At 46.5% G+C, this 26,008-nt stretch overlaps 2 protein-coding genes across 11 annotated transcripts in view; one reads left to right on the plus strand and one right to left on the minus strand.

The window, feature by feature from the left end:
- Positions 1-5,043: 5,043 nt before the first annotated feature.
- TTPAL (alpha tocopherol transfer protein like) lies at positions 5,044-23,843 on the plus strand. 8 transcript variants are annotated; one of them, XM_063659532.1, is made up of 6 exons: positions 5,446-6,012; positions 7,657-7,794; positions 9,194-9,653; positions 13,557-13,750; positions 15,828-15,938; positions 18,501-23,843. In XM_063659532.1, the coding sequence occupies exons 3-6, from the start codon at positions 9,209-9,211 to the stop codon at positions 18,777-18,779; spliced, it is 1,029 nt and encodes a 342-aa protein (XP_063515602.1). In that variant the 5' UTR covers positions 5,446-6,012; positions 7,657-7,794; positions 9,194-9,208; the 3' UTR covers positions 18,780-23,843. The 8 variants fall into 8 exon arrangements, with proteins under 8 accessions (XP_054322465.1, XP_063515603.1, XP_063515600.1 ...); XM_054466490.2 differs by lacking the exons at positions 5,446-6,012; positions 7,657-7,794 and adding an exon at positions 5,044-5,161; XM_063659533.1 differs by lacking the exons at positions 5,446-6,012; positions 7,657-7,794 and adding an exon at positions 5,047-5,434.
- SERINC3 (serine incorporator 3) overlaps positions 19,919-26,008 on the minus strand; it is a 41,518-nt gene continuing 35,428 nt past the window's right edge. For all 3 annotated transcript variants that reach the window (XR_008496028.2, XR_008496027.2, XR_008496029.2), the window contains one exon: positions 19,919-25,560. The gene's annotated coding sequence lies outside the window, so the exon portion shown is untranslated. The remainder of the gene's footprint in view (positions 25,561-26,008) is intronic.

Below are 26,008 nucleotides of genomic sequence, written 5' to 3' on the forward strand. Positions count from 1 at the left end.
CCCAAGATCACACAGCCAGTGACAGTGCAGAGATGCATGTGAGGTCACCTGCTTTCATGCAACGTACAAAGAAGATGCCTGATATGGACCACTCCCTCCTCATCTTCCTCCCTATTTCCACTGGTCAGTGTCTTTACAGGATTCTGGGGGTTTGTGGGGGGGGGGGCTTTTTTGTTTGTTTTTTGAGGTAGAGTCTTGCTCTGTTGCTTAGGCTGGAGTGCAATGGCACGATCTCGGCTCACTGCAACCTCCACCTGCCGGGTTCAAACGATTCTCCTGCTTCAGCCTCCCGAGTAGCTGGGATTACAGGCACCAACCACCACACCCAGCTAATTTTTGTATTTTTAGGAGAGATGGGGTTTCACCATGTTGGCCAGGCTGGTCTCGAAATCCTGGCCTCAAGTCATCCTCCTGCCTTGGCCTCCCAAAGTGCTGGGATTACAGGCGTGAGCCACCGTGCCTGGTCCCATGATTCTGTTATTGACAATCAAATGAAATTATCCACGCAAAGAGCTCATCACTGTACCAATGAAAGCATTCAATAACTGGTAGCAGTTAGTATAGGATTTTATGGTTGATGAAACCAATGGTTGGAGAGACAGATAACTGTTCCATTGTTACACAGCTGGTGAGTGACACAGGCTTTAGACTCAGGTCTGTCTGACCAGAACCTAACATTCTTTCTCCCACACTAGTTCTTAATTCGGAGCAGCTTTGTCTCCCAGCTGGTATTTGGCAATGTCTGGAGATACCTTTGGTTTTCATCACTGTGAATGTGGAGTGCTACTGTCATCTAGTGGGTAAAGCCTAGGAATGACATTAAACATCCTACAGGCATCTCTCCCATGCCCCCGAAACAAAGACTTTTCCAGCTCCAAATGTCAATAGTGCTAACACTGAGAAATTATGCCCTATATTATGGTGCCATCCTAAATAAGCCTTACCAGGCCAGGCACGGTAGCTCACGCCTGTAATCCCAGCACTTTGGGAGGCTGAGGCAGGCAGATCATCTGAGGTCAGGAGTTTGAGACTAGCCTGGCCAACATGGTGAAACCCGTCTCTACTAAAAATACAAAAATTGGCCGGGCGTAGTGGTACACACCTGTAGCCCCAGCTACTAGGAACGCTGAGGCAGGAGAATCGCTGGAACCCAGGGGGTACAGGTTGCAGTGAGCCGAGATTGCGCCACTGCACTCCAGCCCGGGTGACAGAGTGGGATCCGTCTCAAAAAAAATAAAAATAAAATAAATAAAACTAAATAAGCCTTACCTTCGAATCAATACTAAGGCTGGTCCTAGGAGATTTTCTGAGCTCAGAATCACAGGCCCTGAACAGAGACAGCTCAGGCATGTACTAGCCTCCTCCAGCGTGTATGCAATGCAATGTCAAGATTTTTTTCTTCAGAGGCTGGATGAAACTAGGAGTGCAAGATGTTTGAAACCTTCCAAACCAAGACACAGGGCAAGCTGCTCCCTGGTGATCTTTCTGCTTGAGAGTGGGTGATCATCACCAATAAACAGACATTTCATGATACAATGTGCCAGAACTCTGCACGTGCCATTCTTTTTTTTTTTTTTTTTTTTTTTTTGAGACAGAGTCTCACTCTGTCGTCCAGGCTGGAGTGCAGTGGCATGATCTCGGCTTACTGCAGCCTCTGCTCCCGAGGTACAAGCGATTCTCCTGCCTCAGCCTCCTGAGTAGCTGGGATTACAGGGGTGTGCCACCACACCCAGCTAGTTTTTTTGTGTTTTTAGTAGAGACGGGGTTTCACCCTGTTGGCCAGGCTGGTCTCGAACTCCTAGCCTCAGGTGATCCGCCGCCTCAGCCTCCCACAGTGCTGGGGTTACAGATGTGAGCCACTGTGCTCGACCTGCCTATGCCATTCTATGACATCCTCCCAAGGACCCCCTCTAAACAAGGGCCATATCCCCATTTTATACATAAGGAAATGAGTCTTTTCAAGAGGTTGTTCAGACTCCATAAATTCTGAGTGTCCAAGGCAGAGAAGACAGACATCAAATACCAGCTCAAACACTTAGTCATCATGTGACTTTGGGCAATTTTTTGTTCTTCTCTGATCCTTTTTCCCAACCTGTAAAAACAGATAGGGCTACATGACCTTTAGGACAAAGTAAAATTTGGGAGCATGGTGTCATACAGACTTGAATTGATACCCAGCTCTCTCTTTCATATCTTGAGCCCTTAGGAGACTTTCTCTTTCTGAATATTTTACATTATTTTATTTTATTATTATTTTTTGAGATGGAGTCTCGCTCTGTTGCCCAGCCTGGCGTGCAATGGCACAATCTTGACTGACTGCAACCTCCACCTCCCGGGTTCAAGTGATTCTCCTGCCTCAGGCACCAGAGTAGCTGGGATTACAGGTGCCTGCCACCATGCCCGGTTAATGTTTGTATTTTTAGTAGACATGGGATTTCACCATGTTGGCCAGGCTGGTCTCAAACTCCTGACCTCAAGTGATCCACCACTTTGGCCTCCCAAATTGCTGGGAATACAGGCGTGAGCCACCAAGCCTGGCCTCTTTCTGGATTTTAGTTTCCTCTTCTGTAAATGGGACAATCCTAGCTTGCTGTTCACAGGGTCATTGTAAGGTGAAATTAAGATCATACAAGCACAGTGCCTGGTATATATAATCATTCAAAAAGCAGAAACTCTTTTTGTTGTCATTGTTTATCAGAGATGTTCTAATCCTGATATAATCTGGTTCTCTAAAATGTAATACCAAGAGGAACAAGAAATAATGGCCCTCAGTTGAGGGAAGAGGCAGGGATTTCTGGGGCATCTCTGAATCCTCTCCCTGCCCTGCCCTTGAGACCAAGTTCTTCTCCTGCTGGCAGCATCTAGGATTGCCATCTGGGCTCCAGGTACCAGTAGTAGGTCCTAGGTTTGGGTTGAGGAGAAGGGCAAATTTATTCCAATACCTAGGACAGCATGGTTAGGACAGGGTCATCCCTCACCCTTTGCCACAAGAGCTGCCATTTGGCAGGGCGCAGGAGAATGGCTTGAGCCCGGGCAGCCTCCCAGGTGGTTGGGATTACAGGCCTGGCTAATTTTTGTATTTTTAGTAGAGACGGGGTTTCACCAGTTTGGCCAGGCTGGTCTCGAACTCCTGAACTCAGGTGATCCACCTGCCTTGGCTTCTCAAAGTGCTGAGATTATAGGCATGAGCCACCACGTCTGGCTGTTTTGGGGGGTTTTCTTTTTGAGACAGAGTCTCGCTCTGTCGCCCAGGCTGGAGGGCAGTGGCATGATCTCAGCTCACTGCAACCTCTGCCTCCTGGGTTCAAGTGATTCTCCTGCCTCAGCCTCCCGCGTAGTTGGAATTACAGGCATGTGCCACCACACCCAGCTAATTTTTGTATTTTTAGTAGAGACGGGGTTTCACCATGTTGGCTAGGGTGGTCTCGTTGTACTCCTGACCTCAAGTGATCCACCTGCTTCAGCCTCCCAAAGTGCTGGGATTACAGTCGTGAGCCACTGCACCCAGCCTTACCTTATGTTTTAAAAGATTTCACAGACGTGATTAATGTAAGGATCTTGAGATGGTGAGATTATTCTGGATTATCTGGCTGAGCCCAATGTAATCCCAAGAGTCCTTATAAGAAGAGGGAAGCAGGAGGATCAGTCAGTAGTAGATGTGACAACAGAAGCCAGAGGTTGAGGTGATTTGAAGAAGGGGCCATAAGCTAAGGAATGCAGGTGGCCTCTACAAACTGTAAAAGGAAAGGAACTGATGCTTCCTCGAAATCCCCAAAAGAATGCAGCCTTGCCAACACCTTGATTTTAGACATTTGACCTAGAGAACTGCAAGAGAATATATCTGTGTTGTTTCAATCCATGAAGTTTGTAGTAATTCCTTGTAACAGTAACAGGAAAATAATACATAGATTTAGCAAACAAAACAAAATCCAGGATGCCCAGTAGTCATATTTGAATTTCCTATAAACAACAGTTTCTAAAGTATAAATGTGTCCCAAATGTTGCATAAGACACACTTATTTGTGTGTATGTGTGTGTTTGGAAAGGAACATACTTAAATGTTTATCTGAAATTCAATCTGTAGTGAATGTTATATATTTTGTCTGTCAATCCTAGAAGTGATGAAACTGAGAGCAGGAGTCAAAACTCATGATTCCCAGGTCCCCTCCACACTGCTGCCCCCTGCCCCTCAATCTGGCAGAAACTGCCACGTTCTTGTGGCCCTCATGGGTCAATTCTCATCTTCTTGGGACTCCTCTTGCCCCTGGGGTAGGAAAACGAAAAGACTGTTTAAGGTCGTCTCTTTGGGCTCAGAGTTCTCCTGGACCACCAGAATTTCTCTCTAGAAACGGCTTAGTGTCTACTCTGCCTCAGAGGGACCTAGGAGATTTGCCTCAAAGTTTCAGTTGCACAAAATACTTGCGGGGGGATCTTAATGGACTGGGGTGGGGGTTAGTAAAGCCTTTGGCTGGAAGGAACGTAATGAACCCCAAAGCAGGAAAAAAGTAATTATTGAATCAGGCTGCAGAGCAAGAATCAGGTTTCAGATAAGGAAACGGAAGCCCAAGGAGGAATGGGGACTTGCTCCAGGTCACTCAGTTAATGACAGACAGGTGTCCCCTGGTTTGGAATCTCCCCTTTTGGAGCAGCTAGTCCTGATAGCAGCCATAGTGGGGGGAGGTCTAGAATGCTAATCCTGAGGTCCGGGTTTGAAGCCCTTTACTGCCTTGATTGCCAGTTTCCCTTTCCTGAAATAGGGGAATTGCATAAATATGAGGAGTTAATGAGATCATGGATGTTAAACAACAGGTACATGTTAGCATGTTCTTGGAAAATGGCAGCTTCTTTCCTTCCTTCTCTCAGCCTCAGTTTCCTCATCTATAAGCCGGGTTTGACAAGCGGCTGGTGCCCCAGCTCCTCCCAGCCACTCCAGGTCCGCAGCGAGGAGCTCTGGCAGCCAGGTGGGGACTGAACGCCAGCGCCGCGGGGAGGCGTCGCACATGCGCGCTCCTAGGCGGAGCCCGGCCTCCTACGCCCTGGATCGTCACTTCCGGCGTGAGGGGCCGGGCCGGCCGGGCAGGGAGTGCGGGTCGGTTCTGCGCGCGCTGCCGGCCGAGGCTCCCGCCGCCGATTGACCCGCGCTCCGCCCGTAGTCGGGCCGGTGAGTGCCCTCGAGCCCGTCCGTGTGCCCTGGGAGCTGAGGAGAGGGACCCTTAAGAGAGAAGGATAACCGGAAGTGGGGACCAGAGAAGCGAGAGACCCCAGGAAATGGGGACACTTGGGGAGGGGGTGACAGCCGGAAGTGGGGGCCTCGGAAGATTGTCCACGGGCTATGGGGTCTCGGGGGCTCTAGGAGAGATGGCTTCCTGACCTCTCCTTGTTGAGAGGAAGGGGTGGAAAGGAAAGTGATGCTCCAGAAAGCGATGGGCTCCAGGTGGGGGAGATCTCTGGCTTCACCGTTACCAATGGTGTCTGCATCTCACTCATATGTCCGCCTGTCAGCTCATTCACCAGCCTGTGACTGAGTCCTGCTGAGTGCTCGGCACTGCTGAGTCCCTAGAGAGTCAACATGAAGCTCCAGGTGGAGGGTAGAGATTAGAAGCCCAGGGTGGGGCTAGACGCATCCTTGCTCTGCCTCACCGGGTGTGCCCCCTTGGGCGAATCGCTTAACCTATATCCTCCGCTGATGTGTACAGACCACTGCCATGTGCCAGGCACTGGGGGTGGCAGTGGACATGGCAGACAAACCCTCTGCCCCCGTGGAACTTAGATTCTAGGGGACAGTCCTTTTTGTCCTCCTTTGTAAAATGGGAACAGTAATAGCGCTCTCACCAAATAATGTGAAGATTAAATGAGGAAATGGGTAAAGGGCTTAGCAATGCTTGATAAATGGTAAAATGCTCAAGTATGCATTCTCTTCATTCCACTATAATGCAAGCTTTATTAGGCAAGGAATTGTATTGTTTGCGTCTGTGTTCCCAGTGCGTGTGAGCACAGTGCCTGACATATATGGTAGGTGATCAGTAATTATTTGATAAATGAGTGCCTGATGAAACTGACTCTAGATAAACGCCCGTGGCATTGGACTGTAATTTCTAAAAAAGAAATAGGAACCCAGTTCTGTGGAAAACTGGAGGGAATCACCCTCAGGGAGTTTGGGAAGGATTCACAGAGGTGGTGACATGGCAGCTGAGCCTGAGCTGTCAAGTTAGGAACAAATTAGAAGAGGAAATTCCAGGCAGAGTGTATCAGAAGTGCACGAGTTGTTCCAAGGATGATGGGTTATTAGTTCGTTTTGACTGGCATTTAATGTGCATCAAGGTGGGGTGAGATGGAAAATGAGGCTGGAGAGGGGCTTTGAGGTGAGGCTTGTACCTTGTGAACACTGATGTTTGATGGGATTGCAGGCATCTCTTGGTTACTTCCATGGAAACAAAGCCATAGTTGTTCCATTCCTCACTTAGCATACCTGTGCCAACCAGACTAAAGTCATTCAACAAATATTTATGGAGTGCAGATTATGTGTCTAACACCATGTTAGGTGCTGGGTTTCAGGCGATGAACAAGACAAACTTGGATGTTGCTCACAAATTGCCAACAGACAACTGCAACAGGGTGGGAGAAGTGTGGGGGAGGCACCTAACCTGGCTGGGGGTCAGCGAAGGCTACCTACTCCAGGCCACCAGCATCTCTCAGCTGGAGTATTGCAATAGCCTGTAAATGGTCTGCTTCGGTTCTCAACCCCTTAGAGTCCATTCTCAAGACAGCAGATTGGTCCTTTTAAAATATATTTTTATTTATTTATCTATTTATTTATTTGAGATGGAGTCTCGCCCTGTCACCCAAGCTGGAGTGCAGTGACATGATCTCGGCTCACTGCAACCTCCACTTCCTGGTTTCAAGCGATTATCCTGCTTCAACCTCCCAAGTAGCTGGCACTACAGGCCCGCACCACCATGCCTGGCTAATTTTTGTATTTTTAGTAGAGACAGGGTTTCGCCATGTTGGCCAGGCTGGTCTCGAACTCCTGACCTCAGGTGATCCATCCACTTCAGCCTACCAAAGTGTTGGGATTACAGGTGTGAGCCACCACACACAGCCCGAGAAAAAAATTTAAAAATTAGCCAGGCATGGTGTGTGCCTATAGTCCCAGCTACCTGGGAGGCTGAGGCAGGAGGATTGCTTGAACTTAGGAGTTCGAGGTTGCAGAGAGCTATGATTGCGCCACTGCACTTCAACCTGGGTGACAGAGCAAGACCCTGTCTCTTTCTTAAAAAACAAAAAAGTGCATGAGTTCGGGTCCTCTAAGAAGCAGACACTAGGATGAGGTTAGACATGCTAGAAATTTAGAGGCAACCCTTGCAAAGGACAGCACCTGGGAAGGGAGCTGGAGAAGTCAGGAAGAGCCACTGGCAGTGATGCAGATCAGCTCCTGTGAAGGAGGTTTGGGCAGCAAGTCTCTGACTGCAGGGCAGTCCCAACAAAGGTTTGGCCAGGCCCTCAAGCAAACGCCTGTTAGGAGTCCCATGTCTCACTAAATCATTGGCTAGGAGCAGTGAGGCCCCAGAAGGGCTGTGGAAAGTTCTGGCTTCCCCTGGATAGTGGATCTAGAGGCACAGCCACTGGGGTCCTTTATCAATTACGTTTTCCCAGCAGATCTGACCGGCACATATTCCCGACTGCCACGATAAGTTACATGGGTATGTGGTAAAAAATTCAAACAGTATAGTAAAAATCATTTTTCTCATCTTAAATCTTCACTTGTCCAGTTCTGTTCCCTAGAGATAACCATTGGTAAGTTTCTTATATCTCCTTCCAGAAGTTTTGTGTGCATTCACAAGTGTATGTGTATAGTTTAAAAACGTGATTTTCTCTACACTATTCTGCAACTTGCTTTTTTAACATGTCAATTCATAAAGATCTGCCTAATTTTCGTTTTTGTTTTTGTTTTTTTTTTTTTTTTTTTTTTTTTTTTTTTTTTTTTTTTTAGAGGGAGTCTCGCTCTGTCGCCCAGGCTGGAGTGCAGTGGCACGATCTCAGCTCATTGCAAGCTCTGCCTCCTGGGTTCACGCCATTCTCCTGCCTCAGCCTCCCTGGTAGCTGGGACTACAGGCACCTGCCACCATGCCCGGCTAATTTTTTTGCATTTTTAGTAGAGACGGGGTTTCACCGTGTTAGCAACCGTGTTAGCCAGGATGGTCTCGATCGCCTGACCTCGTGATCTGCCTGCCTCGGCCTCCCAAAGTGCTGGGATTACAGGCGTGAGCCACCACGCCCGGCCCCCTAATTCCTTTTCATGACTGACTAGTACCCCATTCATATGGTAATATTACTTAACCAGTCTCCCCTGATAGGCAGTTAAGGTGTTTCCAATCTTTCATCATTATAATCAATACTTGTGAAAGCCATGTGTATATTTTGCATATATATACAAGTATATGTCCTAGAAATGGAATTGCTGACCCAAAGGGCATGTGGGTTTACATTCTGAAGATATTGACAACTGCCCTCCAAAGAGGCTGTCAATTTATACTCCCAGCAGCAGCAAGCATATTAGAGTACGTTTTTTTATTTTTGCCAATCTGAATCTGAGTTGTTTTTTTTGTTTTTTTTTTTCTTCGAAACAGAGTCTTGCTCTGGCCGGAGTGCAGCAGCGCAATCTTGGCTCACTGCAACCTCCACGTCCCGGGTTCAAGCAATTCTCCTGCCTCAGTCTCCCAAGTAGCTGAGATTACAGGCGCCCACCACACCCACCTAATTTTTGTATTTTTAGTAGAGACGGGGTTTCACCATATTGGCCAGGCTGGTCAGGTGATCCGCCCGCCCCGACCTCCCAAAGTGCTGGGATTACAGGCATGAGCCACCACGCCTGGCCTCAGAGTTGTTTTAATTCACATTTATTTAATGATGAATAAGGTCGAGCACCTATTAATACATTTACAAGGAAGGCCCTGGTGTTTATTAGGGAGTGTATAGTCTGCTGTAGTTGCTGCCTGCCTCCCTGGGGACTGACGGCAGCCGGCCTGGGGTCAGACTTGCGTGTACGGTTTAGATCCAGTTCATTGCCCCCAGTTGAGAAACACTGCCCTGAGGTTACTCGGCTTTTACAGAAGTGTTCCTGTCCCCTACACTGTGCTGCCCTGGGATTGAAATAAGCACTTGTTAACTTTGCTTAGGGCTTCTCTGTTGGCAGGGACCCTGGTAGCTAATGTCAGAAGAAAGTGACTCTCTGAGAACCAGCCCTTCTGTGGCCTCACTCTCTGAAAATGAGCTGCCGCCACCACCTGAGCCTCCGGGCTACGTGTGCTCACTGACAGAAGACCTGGTCACCAAAGCCCGGGAAGAGCTACAGGAAAAGCCGGAATGGAGACTTCGAGATGTGCAGGCCCTTCGTGACATGGTGCGGAAGGAGTACCCGAACCTGAGCACATCCCTCGATGATGCCTTCCTGCTGCGCTTCCTCCGAGCCCGCAAGTTTGATTACGACCGGGCCCTGCAGCTCCTCGTCAACTACCACAGCTGTAGGAGAAGCTGGCCCGAAGTCTTCAATAACTTGAAGCCATCAGCCTTAAAAGATGTCCTTGCTTCTGGGTTCCTCACCGTGCTGCCCCACACTGACCCCAGGGGCTGCCATGTCGTCTGCATCCGCCCAGGTATCTCCCTAGACTGTTGTGGGGCGTGTGTGTCTAGTCTTTCTGCAATGTTTCCATTCAGCACCCTGTCCCCCTTTCCAAGTCCCCTTTTTACCCCTCCTTTGTTATAGTCAAGGCTCTTTTGATTGCAGATAACAAAAACCTACTCAAACCAACTTCAGAAAAAAGAGAGGATTTAGTCGAAGGAGACAGGAGTCCCTCCCAGAACCAGAGAGCTGAAGGCGTGGCAGCTCTTACTAGAGCCTAGAACCAAGAACCAGAATGCCACCAGGAGCCAAAACAGCCATTCTCCCTGTCTCTGCCTGACGGTCTGTGTATCCTTCAGCCACACATTTCTGCCTTTTGCATATCTTCTTTACACTTTTCCTGTGTATGGCTGTCCCGCTCCCGTGCACGTAGTTAAATCTGGCACCCTCTCAGCTCTCAGGTTTGCCTGACCGCCAAATTAAGTTCCTCAATGCAGATTCCAAATTTCTAGCGGGGAGCATCTGGTAGGGCCTAAGAATCTGCCCTTGGCCATAGGATACAAGCATGACTGCCAGGGCCCTCGCTGAGCCCTCTTTGTGAATAGGTTGAGGTACAGGTATCAGTGCAAGGGTGTGGACTGGGCAGACACCTGGAAAGGTGCCTCCTCTGTGCCTCCTCCAACCTTTCCTTCCTTTCCTCTATTTTGTGAAGCCACTGACAGGATTCACTTTGGATTTGTTTTTTGATCTTAGCATTTCATGGCAGTGATTAGGATACCTTACATTTCTTTGTCATGGTGGTTTACGAATGGGTGCTCTCTGCCACTAAAAGAGCATTTACAAATACTCTCCTGCCAGGCACAGCAGTTCATACCTCTAATCCCAGCACTTTGGGAGGGTGAGGGAGAAGGATTGCTTGAGGCCAGGAGTTTGAGACCAGCCTGGGCAATATAGTGAGAACTTGTCTCTACAAAAAATTAAAAAAAAAAAAAAAAGAAAGAAATGCTCCCCAAAGAGCCTTTCAACACAATGACCAGGGGCTGCCAGAACTCAAGATTTCTGATTCTTAGGCCTGTTCTCTTCCATGACACCAAAAGCGTTATAAACTTTGGAATGTTCTACTCCATTCCTAGCCTCAACATTTTCCATCAGACCAGAGCTGAGAGAAAAATGGAAAGTAAGATGCAGTGTTCTCCCCAAGTAAGCCAGGGAATGAGAACACACTAATAGCCCTCTTTTGCTCATTCATATAAATGCCCTCTTGAAGGGAAGTTTGATGGGGAGTGGACACCTCCATGCACTTTCCTCTGCCTTTACTCATTCCCCAAACTCTCTTTGGAGGCTAAACCATTCTCTTCAGACTTTACTATGTATGTACCAAGACCACTGTTAATGGCTTACCTGCCATTTTAGGTACTTGCCAAAATTAGTGGTGTTTATTTTAAAATAAGCAATGCAGTGCAGATTTTAGCGCACCAGGAGACCTAGAAACCAGTCAGCAGGTTTTTCTGCTGCTCCTCTGTACTCAACTCATAAGAATATTACAACACAGTCAGATATTACAACACTGATTGCACCTTTGCTTGTGTGGTTTCAACCCTTTGCTTGTGAGATGAATTTTTTCCCCATATGTCTGGAGCAGATCTGGATCCCTTTCCACCGACCCAGTGTTTTAGGAAGGGGCATACACAGAAACGTTTCTTCTCAATTGGGTATCAGCTTTGCCTTTGTTAAAGCTCTTTTGAGACATGTGATTGAAAGGGATGATATCCAGTTACATAGAGGCAGGGTTAATTGGCAGCAACGTTAGACAGCAAGCTGGCACAATTTGGGGACAAAGATCTTTCATGAGAGTTTTGCACATATCAGGCCAGGTGCGGTGGCTCATGCCTGTAATCCCAGCACTTTGGGAGGCTAAGGCAGGTGGATCATGAGGTCAGGAGTTCGAGACCAGTCTAGCCAACATAGTAAACCGCCCCCGCCTCCCCCCAACCCCCACCCCCGGTCTCTACTAAAAATACAAAAATTAGCTGGGCGTGGTGGCACATGCCTGTAATCCCAACTACCCTGGATGCTGAGGCAGGAGAATCGCTTGAACCCGGGAGGCAGAGGTTGCAATGAGCCAAGATCACGCCACTGCACTCCAGCCTGGGTGACAGAGCAAGACTCTGTCTCAAAAAAAAAATAATAATAATTTTGCACATATCACGTATCCCATTGTTGGCAAATGTGAAGTTTTATCTTTTAAGAAAGAGGCACATAGATTTTGCTGGGATTTTCTTGAGAACAGTGGTTAACAGTAAAAAGTAGGCATTCTCATTTTTTTTTCCCAAAAAGAGGAAAGAATCATTAAATACATGGGGTATATTAAAAAAGTATCCACCTTGGAAAGAGGAGGGGAACATAGCACTATGTTCCATCCTCACAATACCCCCATCAAGGTCGTGTGTGAGTCAAGACTCAGCTTTTTTTTTTTGAGACAGTCTCGCTCTGTTGCCCAGGTTGGAGTGCAGTGGCACGATCTCGGCTCACTGTAACCTCTGCCTCCTGGGTTCAAGTGATTCTCCTGCCTCAGCCTCCCAAGTAGCTGAGACTATAGTTGTGCACCACCATGCCCAGCTAATTTTTGTATTTTCAGTAGAGACAGGGTTTCACCATGTTGGCCAGGCTGGTCTTGAACTCCTGACCTCCAATGATCCACCCACCTTGGCCTCCCAAAGTGTTGGGATTCCAGGCGTGAGCCACCACATCTGGCCAAAACTCATTCTTTGTGTGGCAAGTGACAGAAAGCCAACTCAGATTGGCTAAAACAAAAAAACTCAGTTGCTCAGATAACTGAAGTCTAGCCGTATTTCCATTCAGGGGCCCAAACTCTGGCACTGGAAAGCTGTCCCCACCACTGCTGTCCTCAACAGGGGCTTCATTCCCAGGCCAGCTCTCTTGCCTCATGGGGCCCGTGAATCTGAGACTCACCACCTCAAAACTACAAGAGGGAAGACAGATCTCTTTCCAAAGGGCCAGGGGTCCTAGAATTGAGTCTCCTTGACTCTGCTTGACCTGGCTTGGATCACACACTGTGGCCAGAAGGATATGCTGTCAGATTGGCCAATCAATCCTCAGTCACTTGCTCACCTCTGGAGTCAGGAGTCAAGTCAGTTCTATCCAAACTGCATGGCTAGAGTGGGAGGAGGTGGTTCCCTAAGGAAAATCAGGTTAGTGCTATGAAGATAAGGGGAAATACATGATGGCAGAAAGCACAGATGTCCATGACAGTAGGCATTATCACCCTATTCTACTTATGAGGACATTGGGGCTCAGAGTGAGGTATTATAGAACTTGCCCAAGGTCACATAGCTAGAAACATTCAAACCTCAGGTGTGTCTGACTTCAGAGTGCATACTTTTTTTTTTTTATTTTTGAGACAGGGTCTCACCCTGTCACCCAGGCTGGAGTATAGTGGCATCATCACTGCAGCCTCAACCTCCTGAGCTCAAGAGATCCTCCCACCTCAGTCTCCCAAGTAGTGGGACTATAGCCACACCCCACCACACCTGGCTAGTGTTTGTATATTTTGTAGAGATGGGGTTTCGCCATGTTGCCTGGGCTGGTCTTCAATTCCTGGGCTTATGCTTAATTCCTCCCACCTCAGCCTTCCAAAGTACTGGGATTACAGGCATGAGCCACTGTGCCCAACCAGAGCTCATGCTCTTAACCTCAACACTCAATTGTATTTCCATCACAAAATGTGCTGCTGTTTGGAGTTAAGAAACCAGCTGCTGCTTATTGTTCCATTTACTAACCTAAATAAGAGTCATGGCTACTAGAATATCTTTCTTTTCCATTTTGAAACAACAGTGATAGAAAGGAGATAAATCTTTGTTTGACCGCTTATTTATATTAACTTCTGTAACATACTGTCAATCTCTTATGACCGTAGACAGATGGATACCAAGCAACTATCCAATTACTGAAAACATCCGAGCCATATACTTGACCCTAGAAAAACTCATTCAGTCTGAAGAAACCCAGGTGAATGGAATTGTAATTCTTGCAGACTACAAAGGAGTGAGTTTATCAAAAGCATCTCACTTTGGCCCTTTTATAGCCAAAAAGGTGATTGGCATCCTCCAGGTAAGACCCCTATCTGTCCTGCCTGTTTCGTGGTGGCTTGGGCTTTCCCCAGGGCCTGTCCATTTACTGTGGGTCTCACATGATACACAAACTGCACATTCCACATCTGCAATCTGAAAAACACAAAAGCATTATGGGAAGAAATTTAAAAGTCCTATTTACCACTTGTTCTCATCAGTCTCTCAAGTACTCTCTGGAGTAGGTACTTCAGTAAGACAAGAGTCCAAAAAACTAGGGAACTACTTTTTGCCTTTTCTTGGTCTGGAAGGCAGAGGAATAATTCTCCTAAAAAACAAAACTGGCTGGGCGTGGTGGCTCACACCTGTAATCCCAGTTCTTTGGGAGGCTGAGGCAGGTGGATCACTTGAGGTCAGAAGTTCAAAACCAGCCTGGCCAACATGGTAAAACCCCATCTCTACCAAAAATACAAAAATTAGCTGGGCATGGTGGCAGGCGCCTGTAATCCCAGCTACTTGGGAGGCTGAGGCAGGAGAATCATTTGAACCCGAGAGGTTCAATGAGCTGAGATCGCACCATTGCACTCCAGCCTGGGTGAGAACAGCAAAACTGTCTCAGGAAAAAAAAAAAAAAACCTAAGAAATTATGCTTCTGTGTAAGGTGCTGGAGCCCCTCCTGCCCTCTGTGGACCTGGGGGATATGGCGTTCTGTTGGGCTGTATTTTGGTCAGATGCTTCACACCTCATGTACTGTTTCAGAACATGAGTCATTGGGGACTGTGGTGCTCCCTCCATATCTGCACCGCGTTTAACAGCTTGCACAGTGCTTTTACAGTCATCAGGGCCTATTCAGTCCCTCAACGAATCCTCTGAGATAGGCAAGGCAAGAACTATTTTTCCTTTTTGATAGATGGGGAGATGGAGACCTAGAGAAAATATAGCCTGTCACAGCTGTAACAGGTTTTGATTACTTGTTCATTCTGACCCACCACGTGGGGTGTTTTCCTTTGTAAACTATGGGGCACCAGTGATATAGTAGCTCTTCTCACTGGATTCCACAAATGTTTCAGCCCCTGTGGTGCACCAGGTTTATTATTTAAATAAATCAGTGCACATTTAGACATTATCAAACATTTGGATTCTGGCTTTGAGCCAACCCTGGCTTTCCTTCGCTGGCACTCCTTTTGATGCCTCCTCCTGAATACCTTGTAGATTCAAGTGTCAGGATCAAGAGTGTGGATCAGTGTTAGTACTGTAAGATCGTCTGGAGAGGAGAAAAAATTAAGTAAGTTTGGGAAATGCTGTATAGCATGTCCCTTTCTTGTGAATTTCATTGTAAGAATTTACATATTAAAGGCTCTGAACAGGACTGCAGTTAAGGAAACCCACTTGATTATGCTTAGTGGATTACGTTTCTCAAACTCATTTGCCTGCTGTGGAGCCCTGTTTTGTATAACCTCTAATAGCCTGAGAAATATACTTTGGGCAACACTGATCTAGAAGGTCTGATATTTGCCAGATCTGACCCTGTAGACTCAGACTGTTTTCTGCTATAAGAGCAGCAGCTCTTCATATGTGTGCCTCTCTTCTTCTTTTTTTTTTTTTTTTTTTTTTTTTTTGAGATGGAGTCTTGCTCTATCATCCAGGCTGGAGTACAGTGGCACGATTTTGGCTCACTGCAACCTCCGCCTCAGGGTTCAAGTAATTCTCCAGCCTCAGCCTCCCAAGTAGCTGGGACTACAGACACGTGCCACCATGCCCAGCTAATTTTTGTATTTTTAGTGGAGATGGGACTTCACCATGTTGGCCAGGCTGGTCTCAAACTCCTGACCTCAAGTGATCCGCCCGCCTCGGCCTCCCAAAGTGCTGGGATTACAGGCGTGAGCCACCGTGCCCAGCCTCTGTTTGCCTCTCTTCTAACCCAGTTTTGGGTCCCAGGAAAGACTTTCCCTGAGGTCCGTCTTCCTAGTTAGGCCCCACGTGGACTGTCATTGAGGAGGCCATAAGGGTCAGATCAGACTGATGTTGGGGCTGAAAGTGAAGATTTAACTGGGGGGAGGAAGATTTAACTGTGGAAAGATTCTCCATATGTTCTAAACCCCTTTGCCTTTCCCACACAGGATGGTTTCCCCATTCGGATAAAAGCAGTCCATGTTGTGAATGAACCTCGAATATTTAAAGGCATTTTTGCCATCATAAAACCATTTCTAAAGGAGAAAATAGCAAACAGAGTAAGTGATGATCCTATTGACTTCAGATTTTTCTTTCCCTCCATTGCTTTATTTGTGACATCTGGTACTTGTTTATTATTTTTGCCCTGGAACAACTAATTTGGAAAAGTACAGAGTTACAGATAAAATAAATGAACAGTCCCTTTTGTGAGGGGAAGATGGAAGAGTAAATGAACAAGAATTTAATATTTGCCAGTAGAGAGAGCAGAACCAGGATTTTTATCATAAGAGCCTTCCCGGGCAGTATAGCAAGACCCATCTCTAAAAAAATTTTTTTAATTAGGTGGGTGTGCCCGGGGTGCAGTGGCTCACGCCTGTAATCCCAGCATTTTCGGAGGCCGAGGTGGATGGATCACTTGAGGTCAGGAGTTCGAGACCAGCCTGGCCAACATGGTGAAACCCCGACTCTACTAAAAATACAAAAAATTAGCCAGGCATGGTGGCACATGCCTGTAATTGCAGCTGCTTGGGAGGCTGAGGCAGGAGAATCACTTGAATCCGGGAGGCGGAGGTTGCAGTGAGCCAAGATCATGCCACTGCACTCCAGCCTGGGCAACAGTGAGACTGTCTCCAAAAAAAAAAAAAAAATTAGGTGGGTGTGGTGGCACATGTCTGTAGTCTCCACTACTCAGGAGGCTGAGGTGGGAGGACTGCTTGAGCTCAGGAGTTCAAGGCTGCCATGGGCTTGAACAATAGGCTATGGTCGTACCACTGTGTTCCAGCCTGCGTAACAGAGCAGAAGACTGTCTCTAAAATAAATTTTTTTTAAGTTATGGTCATTAGAACTGTGGGGTTTAAAAATGCTACTTAAGCCTTTCCATTTGCCTAATATGTTGTCCCGCTGTATAGTTTGTGGAGCAATTCAAGGTTTATGAGCTATGTGAGTTTTTAGCTTATCTCTTATTTAAGAAGGGATAAATGGCACTTTGTCTTCCTTTCTGACCCAGAAGAGCCAATTCCCTCTTCAGCCTTTCCCAGTCCCACTGATTGAAATGGGATGGGTGGTATTTTTCTCCTTCCCGAGGCCTAGGAAGATCACTGCAAAGACTGGGCCCTGAATTTTACTTGCTTTTTCTTTTTTTTTTTTCTTTTTTTGAGATGGAGTGTCGCTCTGTCACCCAGGCTGGAGTGCAGTGGTGCGATCTCAGCTCACTGCAACCCCTACCTCCTGGATTCAAGCAATTCTCCTGCCTCAGTCTCCCGAGTAGCTGGGATTACAGGCACGCGCCACCACGCACAGCTAATTTTTGTATTTTTAGTAGAAATAGGCTTTTACCATGCTGGCCAGGCTGGTCTCAAACTCCTGACCTCAGGTGATCCACCCGCCTTGGCCTCCCAAAGTGCTGGGATTACAGGCGTGAGCCACCGCACTGGGCCCTTGCTTTTTCAAAGAAGTAACATATATAGATAGAAAATCTCAAGGAGGTAAGGGAGGGAACTTCAAATCCAGCTCCAGGTTCCTAGGCTCTTTCCCTGAAGATTTTGATTCATCAGCTCAGGGATCTGTGCTTTAAAATCCCCTGAGGAAATTCTGATGCACAGCTAGATTTGCAAACCACTAACTTAGTGGCTTCCCTGCCTGTGTGTGAACCCATGTGGGTCCCTAAAGATTCTGTTTGGAACTTTCACCAAAGCAGCCTTTGGACAGGTCTTTTACATCTGTGAAATGCCCTGATTTGGGGCCCACGATGTTCTTCCTTTGTTCCTTCATTCAGAAATATCTATTGATAAACTCTATGTACAAGCGTGTTCTAGATGAACAAAACAGACCAAAGCCCCTGCCCCTAGGAAAATTATATTCTAAAGGGAGCCACAGTGAATTACGTTATCTAGTATTAGAATGTGTTAAGTGCTACAGAGAAAAATAAAGCAGAGAAAAGGATAGCATGTGTGAGGTGGGAAGGGTTGCGGTATTCAACTGAGTAGTTAGAGATGGCAGCCTTGAGAAGCTGACATTTGAGCAAAGACTTGAGAAGGGAGAGAGTGAGCCGTCTAGGTATCTGGGAGGCCAGCAAGGACACGACCGTGACGTGGGAGCCTGCCCGGCATGCTGGGAGAGCAGCTAGGCTGGCGCAGCTGGGTCAAGACTGGAGGGACAGGTGGTGAGAGGAGCACTCAGAGAAGTAATGAAGCTAGATTGTGATGGGCCTCAGAGTCTAAGGTGGGAGTGCTGGAAGGCTGGACATAGAGGCACGACTGTGATCTGAGTTTCACTGAAAAGAACTTAGATTGCAGAGGGACAAGAGTGGGAGCAGGGAGACCAGGTAGGAGGCCACTGGAGGAATCCAGGGAGAAGCGATGTGGCTGCTGCCATTAACTGAATAGTGTGGTGGTGAGGCGGCTGGAGACATTCTGAAGCTCCAGCCAACAGGGCGTATGGTATAAGGAAAAGAGAATTAAGGATATTCCAGGCTTTCTGGGCTGAAAAAGTAAGGGTAGAGTTGCCATTAATGTTTCCTTTCTTCATTCAACAGATATTTATTTGAGCACCTACCATGGAGGAGATTACTGCATTCCTGATTAACCTAAGGACATGTGTGTTTTCATTTCATTTCCTTTTAGTTCTTCCTCCATGGGTCTGACTTGAACTCTCTCCACACAAACCTTCCAAGAAGCATTCTCCCCAAGGAGTATGGGGGCACGGCTGGGGAGCTGGACACTGCCACCTGGAACGCGGTACTGCTGGCTTCAGAAGACGATTTTGTGAAAGAGTTCTGCCAACCTGTTCCTACCTGTGACAGCATCCTGGGCCAGACGCTGCTGCCTGAGGGCCTGACCTCAGATGCACAGTGTGATGACTCCTTGCGAGCTGTGAAGTCACAGCTGTACTCCTGCTACTAGCCCGTCCCCCAGGGTCACCATCTTTAATTCTTTTCCTTCTTTTCTTTGGAGAGGCACAAGGAGAATTTAAGGGTTCAAGGATTCAGTCTTTCTCCTTGTAATTAAACTGCAGGATGGAGGAACAGCCTGTGAGATATGAGCATGAGCCCATTTTGGGGTAAGCCTTTGGTTACTTGAATTACTCCATGGAAGACATGGAAAATGTCCCCACTGATTCTTAAACATTTGGAATCCCAGTCTGCAACTATTAATCTGGAGGCTATTATCTGTTTTGTTTTGATTTTTGGTTGGGGGGTGGTGATCTGGTTCATACACATCTTGGAAGCAAGAACAATCAGGACCAAAGTCACTTTGATCCCACTTTTCCAGGAGAAAAACAACCTTTTTGGCCGGTGAGAACTACTTGTATGAAATAATTTGGCCAAACCTGCAGTGTGACCAAATGTGAGACTGGGAGTTTGCGTTTTTCACAGGAACCCTAAGTACAGACCTCTGCTGCTCATCAGGAAACTTACTGGAGATGAAGGCCCCAGCTGCTGTCACCGGGTTTGGAAAGCACCTTAACTGAATCATGTAAGCATCAGGACATAAGCAGCACTTTGCGGTCAAATGTGGAAGCTGGAGACTTCAAAGCACCTCTGGGACCCATTGGTTGAAGCTTGCAATAGAAACTTAAGTTTTCCCAAATCCATAAAGCCTTAGCCCTGGTTCTCAATAGAATCAGGGACCTAGCAGGAAATGATTTTACTCAACCTAAAATGCTGGATTCCAGGCCCGTGTAGCTACAAGAATTCTGGCCTGGATCCCAGGTGTGCAACTATGACAAGACATGGGCCTCTACCTTCTCCTCTATAAAATGAGGCTGGATGAAATGTCAGCTAGGGCCGTTTTGGCTGCTGAGGCTCTGGGATTTGGTTTAGTTACTGAATGTTAGATTTTCTGCCTAGAAAGATAACTATCTAGATACAAGTGGTTGGATCTTGTTTTTGTTTGTGGTACACGTGTCTTTCCAAGAGAGATGTGTCACCAATTAGCCCTGTCTTTAAAGAAACTACTATGTGTATTCCTGGGACTCACTGACATCAATTTTCTTTTTATAGTGATGGTTCAATTTTGAAAAGATGGCTTTTGTGAGGCCAGGTAAGGTGACCAGGATCTTGTATGATGAATTCCTTCCATCCCTGAGACTCTGGTACTATATTGTAAACCTGGCTACAGTAGTTAATTACTTGAGATTCTTTAATTTTGGTCTCTGGGACGGGCGGGGTGGCTTATGCCTGTAATCCCAGCACTTTGGGAGGCCAAGGTGGGCGGATCACAAGGTCAGGAGTTCGAGACCCGCCTGGCCAAGATGGTGAAACCCCATCTCTACTAAAAATACAAAAATTAGCTGGACGTGGTGGCGGGCTCCTGTAGTCCCAGCTACTCGGGAGGCTGAGGCAGAAGAATCGCCTGAACCCAGGAGGCAGAAGTGGCAGTGAGCCAAGACTGCACCACTGCACTCCAGCCTGGGCGACAGAGCAAGACTCTGCCTCAAAAAAAAAAAAAAAATTTTTTTTTTTTTTTTTGGTCTTTGGAAATGAACACAAGCACAGGTTATTGCTGGGTCACTTCTGGGCCCCCCTGCCCTCCCAGCCCCACTTGAGTTTCTCTCTCTGGTGTGGGTGAACCAGTCAGCCTGAATGTTCTGCATTTCAGCACTTTAGAACCTCCCTGTGAAGATTTTAGCCTTAGCCCAAACATCAAATTAGATGGTTCACATGATGGTTTTTGACCTGTTTCCTTTCTAATGTATTCCACACGATCATGGTGTTAAATAGTGAAAAGTACTGTGTTGTGTGTGCACCTTCTCCGTGCATTTATTAGACTAACCAGTCAAGGCAGACAGCTCAGTTAGGGAGAAAACAATACTCTGAAATTTGAAGGCCAGTCTGTTGTTACTAAGCTGTTTATCTCTGTTGCCTTTTTAAATGTCTGGATAAGTTGTTGGTGGAAATTTTAAGTTACTTAACCTCATTAATACCAATTCTAGAGAAAGTTCTTTTCACCATGGATAGTAACCCTGGATCCTCTAGGGTCCTGGCTGAGCTGGAAGTGCCAAAAAGCACTCCTGGCTGCTTCTGGTTCCATCTGACAATGATGTGACCCACACTGCTGAAAAGGCCCAAGTAGGGCAAGTGGGATAGCTAAAGGAGGGAAGGAGGGGGTTCAGAACCCAGTGGCCTAGATGGGAGAACTGGGTGGAGACTTCCCCAAGAGGGAAGACAGATAAACAAAACAAAACAAAAACTGGGTAAAGAGGAATGAATCACTCAGCCCTGATGTTTCAGTTCTACACTGCATTCCTGGCCAGTCGCATTTGTTTTAATGTAGGCATGGCCAGAGCTCTCCTAGAGAATTCTCTCAAAGACCAGAAGGGACTTGGAGAAGCCTATTTCTTAGGTTTTTCCAGTTGGACAAGGAAGGAGTGGTTTCACTCAGCTTCTAGAAGGAGTTGGAGCCTAAGTTTATCTGCCTCTGGGAGCTGCTTGCTTTGTTTTGGCTCCAAAGAGGTATCAAATAGTTTTGACACCTCAGGAAACTTGAACCAAGCTGTGAAACCAAGACCTCCCTGCGTGAAAATCAAGGTGGTCTCCTTGTGGCTTCACCAGGGTGTTTGTGTCAGGCTGTCTCAGCAAGGTGGGGAATGACCAGCGAGGGAGCACAGTGAGCCTTACTCAGCACTGGGGAGCGTACTGGTGAGGCAAACACATGAACCTCAAGAGCTGGGAGTGTGTTCCTTCAGGGAGAAGTTCTGGCCCATTGCACAAACACTTGGAAATTAACTTTTCCCTAAATTCAAGGTAGTGTGGTGTCGGAAGGAAATGGGACAGTAAATTAGGAGACGTGGGCTCCACCTTTACCTCACTACGTGGCCTTGGATGAGCTGGCTTAACATCCCTGTGTGATTCTATGATAGAGATCTATACTCCAAACTTCACTCCTGGTATCTAGTTGGCTTCACTGCCACAGAGACACTGTACTCTTTCTTTTTAGAAGCTTTTTTCCTTTTTTTCCCCCTCAATTGGCTTGTTATTTAGTAAATTTAGGTCTGAATGAATTGGGTACCTAAAAGCTTCCAAATCTATACATTTCAGAATATGGGAATTTTCTTTCTCTTCTTCCCCCATATCCCAACATGGAATTCTGGAAAATTGTGCTTCTTCCCCTGTTCTGCCTTCATGGGGGAGAGACTGGATGAAATCTACACAAACAGCCAAAAGTGCCACTCTGGCTTCATGTCTTGAGTTTCTAACTTGCTCTTGGCAAAGGTTGCTTTATTTTTTAATTTTTTTCCTTGCATTTTCTTTTTTATTCTATTGCTGCTGCAAAAATTAAGGCAAAAGTAGCTTTAGATCTTTCATATTTCATCCTGGTTTCATAAGGAGTCACTTATTTTAGGAGGTCTGTAAGTCAGGTTACAAGGCCGGCGCGGTGGCTCACACCTGTAATCCCAACACTTTGGGCGGCTGTGGCAGGTGGATCACCTGAAGTCAGGAGTTTGACACCAGCCTGGCCAACATGGTGAAACCCCGTCTCTACTAAAAATACAAAAAATTGGCTGGGCATGGTGGCGGGCACCTGTAATCCCAGCTACTTGGGAGGCTGAGGCAGGAGAATCACTTAAACCCAGGTGGCGGAGGTTGCAGTGAGCCGACATCGCGCCATTGCACTCTAGCCTGGGTGATGAGTGAAACTCCATCTCAAAAATAAAAATAAAAATTTAAAAATCAGGTTACAAAACACCATTTTTCCCGAAATAAGACAATAAGAGGCTTTTCTCTGAATTCCTTTATATTGAGCCTTTCAGAATTCTCCCTGGGTGGGCAATTTCTTTAAATAGTATTTGACTCTTAGATCAATCATGGGATTTTTTTTCATTTGGGTAGCAAAAGCTAGAGTACTGCTGTGGCGATTATAATACTTTTAAAAAGTTTTACCATTTTAAAGTTGCCAACATTTAAAGTTTTCCTCTGAAGCCTCCTTTAATTTAGGGAGTAAAATGTTAGCTAAACCAATTACATACTATATACTATACAATGTATCTCCTGTGGCCATGAGAGGTGTGGCTATACTGAACAGAAACATGTCTACTGTTCAGGAAAGATGTCAGTTCTGGTAACACCTCTCTGTATTGGGATCTGTTAATTTTGTAAATCTAAATTCTTCTGCTCTTGGCCAGGTGCAGTAGCTCATGCCCTGTAATCCCAGAACTTTGGGAGGCTGAAGGGGGGTGGATCATTTGAGGTCAGGAGTTTGAGACCAGCCTGGCCAACATGGTGAAACCCCGTCTCTACTAAAAAGTACAAAAATTAGCTGGGTGTGGTGGTGCGTGCCTGTAATCCCAGCTACTTGGGAGGCTGAGGCAGGAGAATCGCTTGAACCCGGGAGGCAGCGGTTGCAGTAAGCCAAGATTGTGCCACTGTGCTCCAGCCTGGGTGACAAAGCAATATTCCGTGTCAAATAAATAAATTTATTCTTCTGCTCTCCTGACTTAGAGAAATGGTTTGCTTAAAATGCTAGTAACAAACATCATCAGAGTCAATAGGAGCTTGCTTCATGGGAAGGATCAATGTGATTTGTGGATGGAGATGATAGTGATGAAATTCCTGTTTCATGGGGCTGTTTTTCTTTTCATCTCACTGGGCAGCAGGTTTAGTGAGGCAGTGAGGAGAAGCTGCTGTGGATTCTTGTAGCTATGCCTCGGCTTCTTGGCATATCAGGTAGGAACCTGTTACAAGTGAAATACTTGAAACCTCTCTGACGAAGAGCCTCTGATGGAGTGGGAGGTAAGCTAATTTTCTGACCAGCTTGGGGCAGTTTCAGCCACTGGTCACATTCCTTGCTTCAAACTGAAATTCAGTTTGGGTTTGAGTATAGGGATACATGGTGAATTCGTGTACTTCACTGTTTGTTTTGACCAAAGTTTATTTTTCTAGTGCATTTTCTAAGTCAAAGTGGTGAAAATATGTAATTTTAGTATGCATGACTTGAGTCTGAAACAATAAAAATCTCTGAAAAATGTGCATGGGGTTCTTTTGTGATGATGACAGTTTGGATAAAGGTTCCAAGGTTCATTATTCACAGCCTGGGTAGACCGCCTCCTCTGCAGGTGAGGGAGGGAGGGGCACTGTGATAGGACAGTGCATTCTGTAGATGCGCTGGCTGCCTCCGAAGATCATACACAATTAGACTGCTGCAGTATGGAGAGGTGATATGCAAATTTTACATTCTTGAGGCCCAGCTATACTTCTTGGACTGGCCTTGAGTCTTTCCAGTGATAGCCAGCCATTTCCTCAATGTGCATGTGGGCTGGGCACACATGTGTTAAGGACACTCATAAATAATGTATTTTAACCTTCAGTTACCCTTAATGAAGCTGCATTACTGTTCCTGTTGGCAAAATGTAGCTTGCCCAGTGACACACAACTAGCCAAATACTAACGATGGGATTCAAACCCAGGAAGTGTGACAAGCCCACTGTTTTCTCCTGATGGCTGGAGACAAATAACCAGTCCCCAGATAGAAGAGAGAGAGAAGGCAGGACTCTTTCATAGAGTAAGAAAGTACCAGAAATTGACTTTTTTCCTGGCTTCTTGAAAATACAAGCAGTGGTTGTTAACCTCTCTTAAACCCAAGTTGTGACATTTTATTCCAGAAGTAAGCCCAGACTCCTTGAGGGGTAACTGGAGCATGGCTTGCCCAACTCTGGTCCCAGGCTTGCTAAGCTGTTTCTATGTCCCCTGTTTGTTTGGTACTCTGTGCCCCAGAGTAGACAAAAACTAGGTCCCCATGGTAGATCTGGTGACTTGATGAGTCAGTTGAGAAATACTCTTAACACAGGAGGTACACTTTTGATGACACAACAGGTTAAGTACTTGTATTGCAGCATAACCACCCCTTCAGGTCAGCCTTTCCTGAGGAAATTGTGGAACTTAAGTTCAGTCTGTTTCTCACATATAGAAAAATGAAGCTAACTGTTAAAATCCTTTTCTCTCACAGCAGTCTTATGAGGCCCTTTTCCATGAGTCAGTATTTTCTTGATGTACCCTGCCCCCTCCTTACACAGTACTGGTTTGGTACCCATACACTCAATGGCAATAAAGTTTCACATTATCGCATTTAAACGGTAAGTAATAAGACCCTTTAGGGTACCACTCTTCTGGGGAAAACATTTTTAACCTAATATTCATGCTTTTTCCTGAGTAGGTGCCAGCCACTAGGGATAGCTGACCTAGTAAAAGACATGAGTCACTGCCTTCAGGTGACTACTAACTTGACTTTGTCAGTGATGGGTAGAGCAGCAAACACTCTGTGCCTGAGAGTAGACAAAAACTAGGTTCCCCATGGTAGATCTGGTGAGTTGGTGATGAGTCATTAGTGAGCCAGACGACTCCCCTACATGTCTCTAATAAATGTTGTCTCTTATATTCTTAAGGGCCAAGAGACACTGAGGTCTAATTGAAAAAAGAACTCTTAAGCCAAGCCCTGGGTTTCTCTGTTTCACCTCTTACTGAGTAACCATAGGCAAGTCATGAACTTCTCTAAGCCTCAAACTGATACGTAAAAGGAAGGAGGGAGGGAAATAATCACCACCTTACAGGCATGTGGATACTGTCTGTTTAATGCTTGGTACACCTACCCATCTATGTGGTTTCTATTATTCTTCTTCACCTGAGAACATAGGCATGGTGTGGCTTGAGTCATCCAGCAGTAATTAGGACATCAATGAGTTGGGTGCCTAGGTAACAGGACGGACAGACCAACACAACAGGAGTAAAGAGATGAACAGCAGCTTCCATTAATAAGCATAAGCCTACTATCTGTTATCAATCTGCACAGATTAAATGCACAACTCATTATGTGAATACTCGCTTTAGCCTGAATGTGTAAAAAGAAAACAGCCAGGTGCAGTGGCTCACGCCTGTAATCCCAACACTTTGGGAGGCTGAGGCAGGTGGATCACCCTGAGGCCAGGAGTTTGAGACCAGCCTGGCCAACATGGTGAAATCCCATCCCTACTAAAAACATGAAAGTTAGCCAGGCGTGGTGGCGCATGCCTGTAGTCCCAGCTACTCAGGAGGCTGAGGCAGGAGAATTGCTTGAACATGGGAGGTGGAGGTTGCAGTGAGCCAAGATGGCACCACTGCACTCCAGCCTGGGCAACAGAGCAAAAATCTGTCTAAAAA

The sequence above is a fragment of the Pongo pygmaeus genome, chromosome 21 (assembly GCF_028885625.2).
Source record: "Pongo pygmaeus isolate AG05252 chromosome 21, NHGRI_mPonPyg2-v2.0_pri, whole genome shotgun sequence".
NCBI lineage: Eukaryota > Metazoa > Chordata > Mammalia > Primates > Hominidae > Pongo > Pongo pygmaeus.

What these genes read in the sequence shown, in the direction of transcription:
- TTPAL (XM_054466490.2), top strand. Translation starts at nt 9,209, where the DNA reads ATGTCAGAAGAAAGTGACTCTCTGAGAACCAGCCCTTCTGTGGCCTCA. An exon ending in AGGTGATTGGCATCCTCCAG is followed by an intron (nt 13,751 to 15,827) that starts GTAAGACCCCTA and finishes TTTCCCACACAG; the next exon opens with GATGGTTTCCCCATTCGGAT. An exon ending in AGGAGAAAATAGCAAACAGA is followed by an intron (nt 15,939 to 18,500) that starts GTAAGTGATGAT and finishes ATTTCCTTTTAG; the next exon opens with TTCTTCCTCCATGGGTCTGA.